Below are 15,956 nucleotides of genomic sequence, written 5' to 3' on the forward strand. Positions count from 1 at the left end.
AGGTTGGAAAGAATGACACAGCTGCTCAGGGAAGCACCCATACCCCGAGTCTGCTGGGCCTTCGAGCTCCAGGGCGAACACCTGGCCCTATACCCCAGCCGCCCCCAGGGCTCCAGTCACCTGAGCCAAGCTTCTCACCCCCAGGCCTCCCCAGCCCCATCGCCATTTCCTCCTCCCTCATGGGCCCCTCAGTCTTACCGTCCTCCCACTTCTGCCGGCCCCTCCGTGGATGGCCCTGCCACAGGGGAACAGTGCCCCAGCAGAAAAGCCCCAGGGTCGCCTGGATTCTCCTGCCTTTGCCTCCTGCCCTGGGTCCAACGCACAGTCTTCAGAATGCTGCCTCCCCAGAGCGCCTCTGGAACACGCCCCCCTCTCTCCATGCCCACGACTACCACTGGACCAGGCCTCCCCACATTCTCTGCCCCAGGGCCACCAGCTTGCAGTTGCCCATGGCAAGGCAAGTTCAAGTTCTCAAGCCTGGCCACAGAGACCCCGCCTGATTTGCTGACCTCCGCCACACCCTGGAAGACAGCCCTAGACCAACCGTGTGTTCCAGTCGGTAGGAAACACAGATTTTTCCTCAATGACACGTGGGCATGTCACGTGCAGGCCTGGCCTGGGGTAGGCCTCAGCTCCATCTCCTGCCCAACGTCTGCCAAGGTTCATGGTTCAAGGCCATGTAGCCTGATGGTTAAGTGAAGGGGCCCTGTGGTTGACTCAGCCTTGCCACATACTAGCTGTGTGACTTTATTCAAGTTTCCTAACCTCCCGTGCCTCAGTTTCCCAACCTGTGTTTGTTTCTGAATGGTGCCAGTGCCAAGCCCAAGCCTGGCATCCAGTAGGTGCTTCGTGCCAGGTTATGGAATGCCCACCCGATGGGGGGCGCTGCCGTCTCTCACCTGCCAGGTGCCCACGGTCAGTCCTCCATCATGCCTGCTGCGGCCAGCAGAGGGCAGCAGCGCCCTGCCCTACGCCATTGGGCAAAGGGGCGGGCGGAGAGAGCCTGGGCTGCCTGGCCAGGCTTGTTGGGATGAGTCGGACTGGGCACGATTGCATTGTGGGGAGGGAGGCTGGGGCTCTGTGAGACGTGCTCCTGGCACCACCAGCTGCTACTTGGCCCTCGCCGGTGGCCCGCCAGGTAGGTAAGAGCTGGGGCAGGCTTGGGCTGGGGGTGCAGGGGCTACCAGGCCTCAGGGCAAGGCATCAGGGTGTGCTTGGGCCAAGGAGAAGCTAGGGTCTCAAGGCCAACTGGCGGGTCAGGCAAGAGCCCTCGGGTGTCGGCCCAGCCTGACGACAGCACTAGGTGCCGGGGAGCACGGTGTCCCCCAAGCGGTAGCCCTGGGGTTAGGAGGTGGGGAACCATGTTTCTCCCCCGAAATGGGAAAGCCAGTGCCAGCCTCGGGCAGGGTACAGGGTAGAGAGGCTGCCCGCCTGGCTCCCCACCCCCACAGCCACCCAACTGGCCCAGCCAGGTGGCAGCAGCCCGCTGCCACCTTGCCCTGGAGCCTACTGCTGCCGTGCTGTGGGGGAGGCGGAGACCCCATCCCCAGTGCACCTGCTCCTGTGCCACTGGCCAGGGTGACCTATGAGGGTGACGGGGGGCTAGCTGCTAGGTGCCCCTCCCTTCCTCATCCCCTGCATGGATGGCATCTAGGCCAGCAGGATCGTGCTTCAGAGGGTGGGGTGGACAGCCCCGGCCTGTGGACCCTCTGCCTCAGCCCATCTCAAGCAGCCTCCTCCCGTGGTCCTGCTCGCTGCCACCATGCTGTACCTGGTACCACTTCACCAGTCCCCAGAGGCAGGGCTGGGCCGGGGGTGTGGAGGAAGATCTTTTGGACAAAGGCAGGCATTGAGGGCCAGGTCTGGCACTTCACCCAGGCCCCAAGGCTACCAGCCGGCATTTGCAGGGGCTCCGAGGCCCACCCCGTGCCCTTCACAGGGACCCGGGGAGTCAGGGAGGGGCATGCTTAGTGACACAGGGGTTGCGGGGCCAGAGGGGGAGGGCTGGCTGGAGGAAACCCCAACCCTTTGTCCCCGGATCCCGGGGGTGGCTCCCTGAGGGTGGGAAGTGGCAAGGAGCCCCCTGTCCAGAACAGCCCAGCGGGGGTGACAGCACTAGCGAGTGGGGCCCTGGCCTGGCCTCTGGACAGAGGGAACATTGTTGTGGTGGAGGCCACTATTGACAAAGCTGCCAGCTGTGAGGGAGCCCGGTCGCCAGGCCCTGGGCGCCACCCCCACCGCCGCCCCTCCTTCCCCAGGCCAGCTCGACTATCTCCCTCCCACTCAGGGCAATGCCCCCCCACAGCCATCTCATGCCCATCGCCACTGCCCTCGGGCAGCGGAACTGAGCGTATGTGCCACGCCACCCAGGAGACCCCTCTGCTGCACCACTTCATGGTAAGTGCCCAGGCCCGGTGTCCCCAAAAATGTTCCTGGGAGGGGCAGGGTAGGGCAGGATGGCTGTGGCCAGGCCCAGGACATACAGGCTGCAGCCTCCCTCATGGCAGACACTGCCCCAGATAGCCCGGGGTCCGCAGGAAATGTCCGTGCTCTTCCTGCCTGTGTTCCTGAGATAAGGGGCTCCTGGGCCTTCCTCCAGGCGCTGCTCTGCCCTGAGTCCCAGCGGCCCCACTCCTGGTCAGCATGTGACCACACACCCAGAGCGGCATCTCTCTGTGGAGGGCAGGAGGGGCCACAGCAGGGACTGCTCTCACCTCTCACCCTCAGGGGCTCAGCCCCGGGGTCCCAGCAGGCACACCCAGGAACCATCTCCAGTCTGGCACCCCTCCATGCCCCTTCCCTGACCCCTCCCCCGGCCAGCTCTCCTGGTCTGCTCTTCTCCCGGGACACTCCCACACTGAGGCCCCCTGTGCCAGGCCCTGAGAGACCCAAACTGCTGGGGCCCATGGGGCAGGAGCAGGCCTCCCCGCACTCCCGCAGCCTGTGTTGTCCCTTGGCACCCCTGGCTTCTCCCAGCACCCCCACTGCCTTGCCCCAGTGCTTCCTTGCCCTGGAGCTGGGCGCCAGCACGGAGCTGACCCCTGCTCCTCGCTGACTTGCTCCTCGCTCAGCCCGCGGCTGCCTGGCTCTTTCCCCCAGCTGGGGAGGGTTCCTCCTTGCAGCCGGCCCTGGCTACCCAGGGCAGGTTTTCTCTCCCTGTCTGGTCCCTTGGGGCACACGATGGCCTCACTCCTCTCACCCCACTTAGATCTCTCTTGTCTGGGTGGTGGGCACAGGGGCGCGCTGTGACACAGCTTCCGCCAGCCTTCCAGCTCCTGCGGCCTCCCTCCCTCCCCTGCCCTCTCTCCATCCCTGCCCCCTCTGTGACTCACAGTCCCTCTGTTAGTGCTCTTGTGGCTTTCCAGGACCTGCCCCCCTTCAACAATCTACATGCATATAAAGTAGGAGATGAAAGAATTCTCTCCTTGTGTGCTGGTGCGTGCATGCATGCACCCCTCCCTGCCTCTCGCTCCAGCTCTTGGACACTGTCTTTGTCCCTCCTTATGTCCTCCTCTCTCTGTGCCCCCTCTGTCTCCTTGACTCCGCTCACTCTCTCTCACTCTCCATCTCTCTGCCTCCCTCCCTCCCTGGCCCTGAGCACCCTGGCCTCTTTCCACCCCACCTTCCACCTTCCTCTGGTCCTCTATCTGCCTTGCGCTCCCACTGCCCTGACCTGTGCCCTCTCACAGGCCCCCGTGATGGCTCGCTGGCCTCCCTTCGGCCTCTGCCTCCTCCTGCTGTTGCTGTCCCCACCGCCACTGCCCTTGACAGGGGCCCATCGCTTCTCCGCACCTAACACCACTCTCAACCACTTGGCACTGGCACCTGGCCGAGGCACACTCTATGTCGGCGCAGTGAACCGCCTCTTCCAGCTCAGCCCCGAGCTGCAGGTCGAGGGCGTGGCTGTCACTGGCCCTGTCATCGACAGCCCTGACTGCGTGCCCTTCCGTGACCCGGCCGAGTGCCCACAGGCCCAGCTCACTGACAATGCCAACCAGCTGCTGCTGGTGAGCAGCCGCGCCCAGGAGCTGGTGGCCTGCGGGCAGGTGCGGCAGGGCGTGTGTGAGACACGGCGCCTTGGGGATGTGGCCGAGGTGCTGTACCAGGCTGAGGACCCCGGTGACGGGCAGTTTGTGGCTGCCAATACCCCGGGAGTGGCCACGGTGGGGCTGGTGGTGCCCTTGCCCGGCCGGGACCTCCTGCTTGTGGCCAGAGGCCTGGCGGGCAAGCTGTCGGCAGGGGTGCCACCCCTGGCCATCCGCCAGCTGGCCGGGTCTCAGCCCTTCTCCAGTGAGGGCCTGGGCCGCCTGGTGGTGGGCGACTTCTCCGACTACAACAACAGCTACGTGGGGGCCTTTGCCGACGCCCGCTCCGCCTACTTTGTGTTCCGCCGCCGAGGGGCCCGGGCCCAGGCTGAGTACCGCTCCTACGTGGCTCGCGTCTGCCTGGGGGACACCAACCTGTACTCCTACGTGGAGGTCCCCCTCGCCTGCCAGGGCCAGGGCCTCATCCAGGCCGCCTTCCTTGCCCCGGGCACCTTGCTAGGGGCGTTTGCCGCGGGCCCAAGGGGCACCCAGGCGGCGCTCTGCGCCTTCCCCATGGCGGAGCTGGGTGCCAGTATGGAGAAGGCCCGGAGACTTTGCTACACAGCGGGCGGCCGGGGCCCCAGCGGTGCAGAGGAAGCCACCGTGGAGTACGGCGTCACGTCGCGCTGCGTCACCCTGCCCCTTGTGAGTGGCATGCCCTTCCATCCCCCCTCTCTCTGTGGATGGCTGGCATCTTTCAGCACTGGGCAGGGGTGCCCGCCCATGGGAAGTGCCAGCCGACCTCTCGGTCAGGGGTCAGCTGAGTCTCCAGGTCTCCTGCCTGCTCTCCACCCGTTTCTTTCCGCCTTTCTCCCTCTGGATGCTATGAGCTTGCCAGGTGCCCTGGCCCTTCGGCCCTGATTGCTGGGCCTTGGGGTCATCCCAGGGTGCCTGGGTCTCCTCCCGCTGGCAGCCTGAGTATCCCCCCGACTGCCTCTCTGCCCTCTTCCGGGGGCTGATTCTCCACTCCCTGCCATGTAGGACTCCCCCGAGTCGTACCCCTGCGGCGACGAGCACACCCCCAGCCCCATTGCTGGCCGCCAGCCCCTGGAGGTCCAGCCTCTGCTGAAGCTCGGGCAGCCGGTCAGCGCCGTGGCAGCCCTACAGGCAGACGGGCACATGATAGCCTTCCTGGGGGACACCCAGGGCCAGCTGCACAAGGTGAGGGCCCAGCCTTGCTGTCCGGCTGGGTGTGGCCCTGGCCACGGAGGCTCAGGAAAGCCCCCAGCAACCACCACCTTTTAGCCCGCATCCCATGGTTGGGTCAGGGGGCTTTGCCACACAGTGACTGCCGGCTGGGCACTGCCCCCTGCAGCCTGGCCTTCACCAGCTGGTGGTGGCTCACCGTGAAGGTGGCTGGGGTGGCTGGGTGAGGTGGGCAGGGTGTGGTGCCTCCTGGTGACCTTTTGGTCTCCCCATAGCTGCCCTCCCACCTGGCAGAACTGTCCCTTGGTACACGGGGCCTCACCCAGGGTGCCGCTGCTGCCCCAGTGTCATGGTTCCCCGGAGAGTGTCCTAGGCCTGAGGGTGCCGAGTGGGGGAAGCGATGTGTCCTCCCTCGATGGCACGGCAAGAAGGGGAACCGGCTCTAAAAAGGAACCCCCACTGGGAGGAGGGCGTGTCCCTAGAACGGGCAACCTTTGGCCATCTGGCCCAGCCTCGTCCTTGTCCCCCCACTCAGGTCTTTCTCCACGGCCCCCAGGGCCAGGTTTACCACTCCCAGCAAGTGGCGCCTCCAGGCTCAGCCATCAGCCCAGACCTGCTGCTGGACAGCAGTGGCAGTCACCTCTATGTCCTGACTGCCCACCAGGTGAGGGCCATCCTGGGGCTGAAGGGGCCAGCACACGCGGCCTGAGTCTCGTGCCCATTGCCTCTCTGCTCTGCTGCCCCTCCAGGTGGACCGGATACCTGTGGCAGCCTGCCCCCAGTTCCCTGACTGTGCCAGCTGCCTCCAGGCCCAGGACCCATTGTGTGGCTGGTGTGTCCTCCAGGGCAGGTGAGCACAGGGCCTGTGCCTAGGCTTGGGCCAATGGGTGGTGTGTGCCAGGAGGCTGCCCCTGGATCCAACCCTAGGTGTGCCGGGAGGCCAACCCTGCCTGCTGGAGAGACTCGGGGCCACCACGGAGGTCACCCATCCTGCCCCATCTCACTGAGCTGTGAACCTGATTGGCATCCCCCTTTTCCGACACCACCCAGCCTGTGGACTCCTCATCCCAGCAGCCCCAGCCAGGGTCCAGAACCCCCACACAGCTGTCCTCCAGCCGGTGCCCCACACGGCAGCCCCAGGAATCCTTTAAGGCAGCCCTGAGTCACTGTGTGTCCCTCAGCCCAGCCGCAGCTGCCTCTTAGGGCTGGAGCCCGTGCCTCGGCCATGAGGCCCTGCCTGCTTGGCCCCTTTCTCTCTGGGTACAGTCCCCTGCACGCCTCCTGCTCATTGCACCCCACTGCACTCCAGTTGGGCCGGCCTCCCCAGCCCCCTGTTGCCAGTCATCCTTGGAATGTAGGACCCCCACAGTGACCTAATGGACCCCTGCCTGGCAGGTGTACCCGGAAGGGCGAGTGCGGGCGGGCGGGCCAGCCAAACCAGTGGCTGTGGAGCTATGAGGAGGACAGCCACTGCCTGCACATCCAGAGCCTGCTGCCGGGCCACCACCCCCGCCAGGAGCAGGGCCAGGTAAGCCGCCCAGCACCACTGGGCCCTCTGGGCAGCATGACCACTGCCTGGAGCATGAACCCCGCCTGCCTCCCGTCCTCCTTCCTCTCCCATGGCCTCTGCTGCCACCCCCAGCAGCGGCCGCCCCCTCTGCTCTGGCTCCATCTCCCGGTTTCTCCCCGCTGCGTCCCAGGTCACTTTGTCTATCCCCCGGCTGCCCATCCTGGATGCAGATGAATACTTCCATTGTGCGTTCGGGGACTATGAGAGCTTGGCTCATGTGGAAGGGCCCCACGTGGCCTGTGTCACCCCTCCCCAAGACCAGGTGCCACTTAACCCTCCAGGCACAGGTGAGTGGCCCATGGGGTGGGGGCTGGGGTGGAAGCTGGAGGGGTAATGAGCCACCTGACCTGTCCTGCCCCCACTGTCCCCTCCCAGACCACGTCACTGTGCCCCTGGCCCTGATGTTCGAGGACGTGGCTGTGGCTGCCACCAACTTCTCCTTTTATGACTGCAGTGCCGTCCAGGCCTTGGAGGCAGCTGCCCCGTGAGTCCCTGGGCCTGCCTTCTGGGGTAGGGGTGGCAACCCCAGAGGGCACTCAGTTGAGCAGCTGCCCTGCCCCTCTAGGTGTCGTGCTTGCGTGGGCAGCATCTGGCGGTGTCACTGGTGCCCCCAGAGTAGCCACTGCGTGTACGGAGAGCATTGCCCAGAGGGCGAGAGGACCATCTACAGCGCCCAGGAGGTGGGTGGGCCCGAACTTCGGGCAGAGACAGGGCTGTCCCTTCTCCACCCTTCCCAGACCCGCCCAGCAGTAGGTCCTTTGAGTTCTGAAAGGCTGAGGGCTCTTGTTTTCCCAGGTGGACGTCCAGGTGCGTGGCCCAGGGGCTTGCCCACAGGTCGAAGGCCTGGCAGGTCCCCACCTGGTGCCTGTGGGCTGGGAGAGCCATTTGGCCCTACGCGTACGGAACCTTCAACATTTCCGAGTGAGCCGTCAGGAGGGAAGGGGGCAGGGCAGTGGGGTCTGCCACAGCGTGTCCACGCTCCTGACAGCGTCCTTCCCCAGGGCCTGCCTGCCTCCTTCCACTGCTGGCTGGAGCTGCCTGGAGAGCTTCGGGGGCTGCCGGCCACCCTGGAGGAGACAGCAGGGGATTCAGGCCTCATCCACTGCCAGGCCCACCAGGTGAGTGGCTGCCCTCCAAACCCTGTTGCCCCCAAGCTTCCGTAGACCCTCAGGGATCTGCCATCTTTGTGGAGAGCCATAGCCTCTGTCCCTGGGCCCCAGTCTTGGGGGAGAGGCAGGGAACAATCACATTCATTCTGGGGGTGGCCCAGAGGAGACAAGAGTCAGAAGTGCCCTGAGTGGGCACCCAGCCTGACCCCACACTCTGCCCACAGTTCTACCCCTCCATGTCCCAGCGGGAGCTCCCAGTGCCCATCTACGTCACCCAGGGCAAGGCCCAGAGGCTGGACAACGCCCGTGCTCTTTATGGTGAGCCTGAGGGCAGCCAGGCAGGTGGGGCAGGGTGGGTGGCAGACAGGAGGCGCTCAGCACACTGCCTGACCTTCCCTAGTGATCCTGTACAACTGTGCCACGGGCCACCCAGACTGCAGCCACTGCCAAGCGGCCAACAGGAGCCTGGGCTGCCTGTGGTGTGCTGACGGCCAGCCTGCCTGTCGCTATGGGCCCTTGTGCCCACTGGGGGCTGTGGAGCTGCTGTGTCCTGCGCCCAGCATTGATGCGGTGAGTCCCCGCCTCTAGGGTTGAGTGCAGGTCTCCTGCCGGGGCCCCCACTTCTCCTGCCCCGCACTGTCCTATCCTCCATGATCAGACCAGCCCTGCCCCAGGCCCCCAAACCCCAGCAGCTCGGCCTGGCTGGGCTGGTTGGCTGACCGGGCACCCGGCACTGCAGAGTGGGGTGTGGGTGCGGGGGATCCCATCTGCCATCATTTGCCTGCTGCAGGTCGAGCCCCTGACCGGTCCCCCTGAGGGAGGCTTGGCCCTCACCATCCTGGGCTCCAACCTGGGCCGGGCCTTCGCCGACGTGCAGTACGCCGTGAGCGTGGCCAGCCGGCCCTGCAACCCTGAGCCCTCTCTCTACCGCACCTCGGCCCGGTGAGGCACTTGGAGGGTGAGGATGGGTGGGGAGGCCCTCAGAGATGGCCACCCAGAGATAAGGAAGGCCTGTGGCCAAGAAACCTGGGGCACTCGGTCAGGGGAGGGGTGGAGAAGGTGCGCTCGGTAGCAGCTGGTGGGCTGTCCCCTGCGTCCCTGGGCCCTGAGCAGCTCCCAGGCCTCGGCTTTCCAGGATTGTGTGTGTGACATCTCCTGCCCCCAATGGCACCACTGGGCCCGTCCGGGTAGCCATTAAGAGCCAGCCACCAGGCATCTCAAGCCAGCACTTCACCTACCAGGTCAGTGGCCTCCCAGGTGTGCCCTACACAGGGGAGGGTAGGAGGGAGGGCCAGGAAGGACAGGTGCCTAATGAGGATGTCAAGCTGGGTCTGTGGGGAGCAGGAAGCACCGCTGCATGTCTAGGAGGGAAGCCGTGGCATGTGAATGGAGGTGGGCAGCCAGGCCAGTCTGGGGCACGAAGCTCTCGGGACCTGTTGCCCTGGGCACTTGGTGACACTGTTTCCCGGGTGGGAAGCCTGGGACAGGAGCAGTGGGGGCAGGGGTGGGTTCTGCCCAAAGAGGCAACTGGATTTGAGAGTTTAGAGCTCCAGGTCTGCAGGCTGTGAGCTGTGGTGGGGAGGAGGCTGTCCCAAGGGGGCAGAGTGGTAGTGAGGATGAAAGAGCCCCACTCCTACTCCCCATGTGGCAGGGGTGGGTGGGAGGAAGCTGGCCAGTGTGCAGTGGCCTCGGGAAGGAGGGCGTGGTCCACTTTGGCCCCAGGAGGTGAAGCCCAGAGATGACCTGCGCTTCAGAACCAGAGGGCCTTGGGCATGGCCCAGGCGGGTGAAAGGGCCACGCTGGGCTGCCATGCCTACCCAGCCCGCGCTGTTCCCTAGGACCCTGTCCTGCTGAGCCTGAGTCCTCGCTGGGGCCCCCAGGCAGGGGGCACCCAGCTCACCATTCGAGGTCAGCACCTCCAGACAGGTGGCAACACCAGTGCCTTCGTGGGTGGCCAACCTTGTCCCATGTGAGTCCCGGCCTGGCTGCCATTGGGTGGTGGGCACTCCCATAGGCCTCAGTGTCCTTTCTACACAGTGGGGGTGGTACATTCAGAGAAGTGGTTGCTGTGGCCACCCCCAGTGGTCCCTGCCCCTGTCAAGGCAGGCAAAGTAGGGCTTCTCCTACGGGGATTGGGCCAGGGCTGGGGTAGTTAGAGCCGAGATGAGAGACCCCACTACCCATCCCGCAGCCTGGAGCCAGTGTGTCCGGAGGCCATTGTGTGCCGCACCAGGCCCCAGGCTGTCCCAGGAGAAGCAGCGGTCCTTGTGGTCTTTGGCCACGCCCAGCGCACACTGCTCGCCAGCCCCTTCCGCTACACCGCCAACCCCCGGCTTGTAGCAGCGGAGCCCAGTGCCAGCTTCCGGGGGTGAGGGTCAGCCCACAGGCCAGCCTGTGCACCGGGCAGGAGGGAAGGTGGGATGGGGGCTGGGCTGTGTTGCCCACCGCCCACCCACACCCGACTGCCATCCTGGTACAGGGGTGGGCGACTGATCCGTGTCAGGGGCACCGGCCTAGACGCAGTGCAGCGGCCCCTACTGTCTGTGTGGCTGGAGGCTGACGCAGAGGTACAGGCTTCCAGGGCCCAGCCCCAGGACCCAGAGCCAAGGAGCAGCTGTGGAGCCCCTGCAGCCGACCCCCAGGCTTGTATCCAGCTTGGTGGGGGGCTGCTGCAGGTGAGCCCCTCACCAGCAGGCGACAGGGCTGTCCCCGACCATGCCCATGCCCAGTGGGGAGGGGGAGGGGAGGCCGCCATGCCCCTGGCAGCGCATAGTGGAGCCCAGCTCACTCCACCTGTGGCCGGCCCTGAATGCCCCACAGTGCTCCACCGTCTGCTCCGTCAACTCGTCCAGCCTCCTCCTGTGCCGCAGCCCTGCTGTGCCAGACACGGCCCGCCCGCAGCGGGTCTTCTTCACCCTAGACAACGTGCAAGTGGACTTCGCCAGCGCCAGTGGGGGCCAGGGCTTCCTGTACCAGCCCAACCCCCGCCTGGCACCCCTCAGCCGCGAGGGGCCTGCCCGCCCCTACCGCCTCAAGCCAGGCCATGTCCTGGATGTGGAGGTGAGGGCCACCTTCAACCTTGCCCTCCAGGGCGCTCAGGCCGCCTCTGTGGGGGCCAGCGGCTTACGCCCCCGTGTGTGTCCCAGGGCGAGGGCCTCAACCTGGGCATCAGCAAGGAGGAGGTGCGTGTGCACATCGGCCTCGGCGAGTGCCTGGTGAAGACGCTCACGCGCACCCACCTGTACTGCGAGCCGCCTGCGCACGCCCCGCAGCCTGCCAATGGCTCCGGCCTGCCACAGTTCGTGGTGAGTCCGTGCCCTGGGTGGGCACGTGGACCGGGTGCCGCCGGCATGCACTGAGGAGCCCTGCCCCCCCAGGTGCAGATGGGCAATGTGCAGCTGGCCCTGGGCCCTGTGCAGTACGAGGCTGAACCCCCGCTGTCTGCCTTTCCCGTGGAGGCCCAGGCAGGCGTGGGCATGGGTGCTGCAGTGCTGATCGCCACCGTGCTGCTCCTCACCCTCATGTACAGGTGAGACCCGCCCACCCCCAGCACACTTCCCTCCTCGCCATTGGCAAGGGTGCCCTGGCGGGCGGCTGGCCTGGCCCTGGCCCTGGCTGATGCTGACCCCGGGCTGCAGGCACAAGAGCAAGCAGGCCCTGCGGGACTACCAGAAGGTGCTACTGCAGCTGGAGAGCCTGGAGACCGGCGTGGGAGACCAGTGCCGCAAGGAGTTCACAGGTGGGTGCGGAGGCAGGGGGGACAGGGTGCCCACGGGGCCTGAACTCACACCTCGGCGCCTCCTGGCCCGCAGACCTCATGACGGAGATGACTGACCTCAGCAGCGACCTGGAGGCCAGTGGGATCCCCTTCCTGGACTACCGCACCTACGCCGAGCGCGCCTTCTTCCCTGGCCATGGCGGTTGCCCGCTGCAGCCCAAGCCTGAGGGGCCAGGGGAGGACGGCCGCTGTGCCACTGTGTGCCAGGGTCTCACGCAGCTCTCCAACCTGCTCAACAGCAAACTCTTCCTCCTCACGGTGAGGGCCGTGTGGCAGGAGTCCCCGGTGGGCAAGGAGGTGGGGCTGGGGAACTACTGGCCTGAGACAAAGGTGGGGGAGGAGTGGGGCTTCCCGGGATGAGCCTCCAACCCCTGCCCAGCTCATCCACACCCTGGAGGCGCAGCCCAGCTTTTCCCAGAGGGATCGCTGCCATGTGGCTTCGCTGCTGTCGCTAGCGCTACACGGCAAGCTGGAGTACCTGACTGACATCATGAGGACCCTGCTGGGTGACCTGGCGGCCCATCACGTGCACAGGAACCCCAAGCTCATGCTACGCAGGTTGGCCTTGACCTGGACCCAGCGGCGGGGGTGAGGGCTTGCCACAGACCTGCCCCCATCGCACCCTGGGCGGGCTCTGTCCAGGGGCGGGTGGGGCCCGGAAGCCCCAGCAGGTGGGGGGGAGGAAAGTGAGATGTCCTCAGCAGGGACACAGGCACAAAGGCCTGACCCTGTGGCCGGCTCCCCACAGGACAGAGACCATGGTGGAGAAACTGCTCACCAACTGGCTGTCCATCTGCCTGTACGCCTTCCTGAGGGTGAGGGGCACTGTCCCGCCTGCCCCCAGCCCTGAGTGGCAGACTCCTCCCCTCCTGCCACGTGGGGGCTGCTGCCTGCGCCCTACCTGACCAAGGCCCGGCAAGGGGGGCTTTGGAAAGGGAAGGACTTTGAACCCTCTCCCGGGCTGGAGGCGAGGCAGAGGCGAAAAGGGCTGTCATCGATCCCCCCTCGCTTGGCTGATGCTGGCTCATCTTGGCAGTGCAGGAGGTGGCTGGTGAGCCATTGTACATGCTCTTCCGGGCCATCCAGTACCAGGTGGACAAAGGCCCCGTGGACGCCGTGACAGGCAAGGCCAAACGGACCCTGAACGATAGCCGCCTGCTGCGGGAGGACGTGGAGTTCCAGCCCCTGACGCTGATGGTGCTGGTGGGGCCCGGGGCTGGCGGGGCCGCAGGCAGCAGTGAGATGCAGCGCGTGCCAGCCCGGGTGCTCGACACGGACACCGTCACCCAGGTCAAGGAGAAGGTGTTGGACCAAGTCTACAAGGGCACCCCCTTCTCCCAGAGGCCCTCAGTGCATGCCCTAGACCTTGGTGAGAGAGCCAGCCCTGCCCACCCACCCCAGGGACCCTTCCCTACCCCTCCGGCACCGGGAGCCCCTCAGCTGTGTCTTACTATGAGTGTGGGGCATGGCGAACAGGCTGTAGACTGTCTGCTTCCCTGACTCCCTCCAGAGTGGCGCTCGGGCCTGGCTGGTCACCTGACCCTATCGGATGAAGACTTGACCTCCGTGACCCAAAACCACTGGAAGAGACTCAACACCTTGCAGCACTACAAGGTGCGAGCAGTGGTGGGGTGGGCAGAGCAGGGCGGGGCTGGGGCGGGGCAGGGTGAGGCAGGGCAGGGTGGGAGCAGTGTAGGCACCTGGCTAGGGGTCAGCACAGCCTCCACTCCCCATCTCTGCCAGGTCCCAGATGGAGCAACAGTGGGGCTCGTCCCTCAACTGCACAGTGGCAGCACCATCTCCCAGAGCCTGGCTCAGAGGTGCCCCTTGGGAGAGAGTGAGTCCCTCAGGGTCGGCCCTGACCTGGGGCCACTGGAGTCCTGGCTGGGCAAGCAGAACTCCTGGCCATGCGTCTGCCTCAGCTTCATCCCCCACCCCACCGAGATCTTCTGCCCATCTCTCCTTCCTTTCTTCTAGTCCCCACCCTGCCCCACCTTGTCAGGGGAGTGGACTGGGCATCCCAGGCCAGGGGCAGGGGGTATAGCCCTGAAGCCAGGCTCCTGTGCCCTCAGACATCCCCACGCTGGAGGATGGCGAGGAGGGGGGGGTGTGCCTCTGGCACCTGGTGAAAGCCACCGAGGAGCCAGAAGGGGCCAAGGTGCGGTGCAGCAGCCTGCGGGAGCGGGAGCCAGCAAGGGCCAAGGCCATTCCGGAAATCTACCTCACCCGTCTGCTGTCCATGAAGGTTGGAGCAGCCTGGGCAGCTGGGCCTGAGAGGAGGCTCGGCCAGGGACCCCGACCGGGCCAGGGACCCCGACCGAGCCAGGGAGTGGGAGGGGCAGGGGCAGCCTCAGCCGTGGATGGCCCCCACACCCTGCCCTCCACACGGCCCTTATCCCCTGCCTTGCAGGGCACGCTGCAGAAGTTTGTGGACGACACCTTCCAGGCCATTCTCAGCGTGAACCGGCCCATCCCCATCGCCGTCAAGTACCTGTTTGACCTTCTGGATGAGCTAGCAGAGAAGCATGGCATCGAGGACCCAGGGACCCTGCACATCTGGAAGACCAACAGGTGCCTTTCCTGCTGCCCCGCCCCTGCTGTGCACATGGTCCACTGAGTCCCAGAGGGACCCGGACATTCCCAGGGTGGATGCGCCCACCTGGGGTTTCTGGAACTTATAGGAAGATCTAGGGCGCAGGTCACCTGGGCCACCAGGCCAGCTTCCAGTGGCCCCTGGCCCCGAGTGTGTTGCCAGTAGGCTGGAGTACATGGGGCGGAGATCACAATGGCAGGCCAGGGCCTCACACCCACACCTGCCCTGTGCCCCCAGTCTGCTGCTGCGGTTCTGGGTGAACGCCCTGAAGAACCCACAGCTCATCTTTGATGTGCGGGTGTCGGACAACGTGGACGCCATCCTTGCTGTCATCGCCCAGACCTTCATTGACTCCTGTACCACCTCGGAGCATAAAGTGGGCCGGGTGAGAGCAGTGCCAGCAGCAGCAGCTGGCAGGGGCTTGAGGAGGAAAGGCTTATGGGGGAAGCCTAGAGGGCTCTGCACAGAGCTCTGGGGGGGCAGTGGCAGCATCATGGGGGCGCCTTCACCTCCTAGCTCATACCTAGCGCCTCCCCTCCCTCTGGAGCAGGATTCCCCAGTGAACAAACTGCTCTACGCCCGGGAGATCCCACGCTACAAGCAGATGGTGGAGAGGTGGGTGTCAGAGGCCGCGGGGCTGTGGGGCTGGGGGCTGCCCCACCCCTAACTAAGTCTGCTCCTCCAGATACTATGCGGACATTCGCCAGAGCTCTCCGGCGAGCTACCAGGAGATGAACTCTGCTCTGGCTGAGCTCTCCGGGGTGAGGCATGGCCCGGGGGGTGCGCCTGTCCACATGTGGGTGGAAAGACTAGCAGAGCAGAGGGGGGAGACTTGGGGCTTGAGGACCAGGCTGGGACCTCACTGCCCCCCTCCACGTGGTGCCCCCAGAACTACACTTCTGCTCCCCACTGTCTGGAGGCTCTGCAAGAACTCTACAACCACATCCACAGGTACTACGATCAGGTGAGGCCCAGGGCACTCCGGAGGGGAGGCGCAGTGGAGCGGGAGGCCGGTGGACCCTCCCGCGGGAGCACGGGTGCCAGCCCATGCTGGCGGGGCCCAGGCTGGGGAAGGGACTCGGCTTTCATTCGGATTCCCCAGGGGGACCCCAGGCAGCCCCCGCTGGATCCCCAGGCTCCTGCGGAGATGGAAGCAGGGTGGGTGGCCCTGGGCCAGCAGGCAGAGGGGCAGGCTCAGACAGGCATCCTCCTCTGCCCGGGCAGATTATCAGTGCCCTGGAGGAGGACCCTGTGGGCCAGAAGCTGCAGCTGGCCTGCCGCCTGCAGCAGGTTGCCGCCCTGGTGGAGAACAAAGTGACTGACCTGTGAGCTCTGGCTCGGACAGCAGCAAGCCGGCTCCACCACCACCGCAGTGCCTTATGACCCCGGAACCGAGCCAGCCACTGAGGGGAGCTGGCAGAGCCTGGGGGCACAGGGTGCAAAGCCAGGCACTGTGCCCAGCAGTGGGCTCCCTGCCTGCCACCTTCCCTGCCAGCCCGCCCACCTTCCCCCAACCTGGGACTGTTTCTAATTTATAAGGATCCCCCTCCTTCCCCCTCTCCCCATTGTATTTATTTGCCTGCTGGAAAATCACATCCGGAAATAAAATAGAAGTATGTCTTTTTATCTTACTTTGAGACAGAGTCTCGCTCTCTCTCCCAGGCTGGAGTGCAGT

The 15,956-nt window shown here is 65.6% G+C and overlaps 1 protein-coding gene across 7 annotated transcripts; it reads left to right on the forward strand.

Annotated features, from left to right (window-relative positions):
- The first annotated feature begins 1,033 nt into the window (after positions 1–1,033).
- On the forward strand, positions 1,034–15,918 carry PLXNB3 (plexin B3). Of its 7 annotated transcripts, none has more exons than XM_030806451.1 (36): positions 1,034–1,142; positions 2,288–2,397; positions 3,690–4,730; positions 5,067–5,246; positions 5,767–5,895; positions 5,981–6,081; positions 6,627–6,759; positions 6,932–7,088; positions 7,177–7,285; positions 7,367–7,481; positions 7,597–7,722; positions 7,803–7,919; positions 8,135–8,228; positions 8,311–8,480; positions 8,701–8,852; positions 9,046–9,151; positions 9,749–9,879; positions 10,102–10,278; positions 10,390–10,585; positions 10,731–10,970; positions 11,057–11,215; positions 11,288–11,439; positions 11,549–11,649; positions 11,723–11,946; positions 12,068–12,246; positions 12,437–12,503; positions 12,730–13,057; positions 13,199–13,302; positions 13,432–13,525; positions 13,761–13,933; positions 14,099–14,259; positions 14,519–14,666; positions 14,832–14,896; positions 14,967–15,042; positions 15,171–15,245; positions 15,506–15,918. In XM_030806451.1, exons 2-36 carry the CDS (start codon positions 2,353–2,355, stop codon positions 15,608–15,610), a joined length of 5,730 nt encoding a protein of 1,909 aa, XP_030662311.1. In that variant the 5' UTR covers positions 1,034–1,142; positions 2,288–2,352; the 3' UTR covers positions 15,611–15,918. The 7 variants fall into 7 exon arrangements, 5 of the variants coding, with proteins under 5 accessions (XP_030662311.1, XP_030662310.1, XP_030662312.1 ...); XM_030806450.1 differs by having other exon boundaries at positions 1,034–1,138; XM_030806452.1 differs by having other exon boundaries at positions 1,034–1,138; positions 2,306–2,397.
- The last annotated feature ends 38 nt before the right edge of the window (positions 15,919–15,956 follow it).

Source organism: Nomascus leucogenys, chromosome X (assembly GCF_006542625.1).
Source record: "Nomascus leucogenys isolate Asia chromosome X, Asia_NLE_v1, whole genome shotgun sequence".
NCBI lineage: Eukaryota > Metazoa > Chordata > Mammalia > Primates > Hylobatidae > Nomascus > Nomascus leucogenys.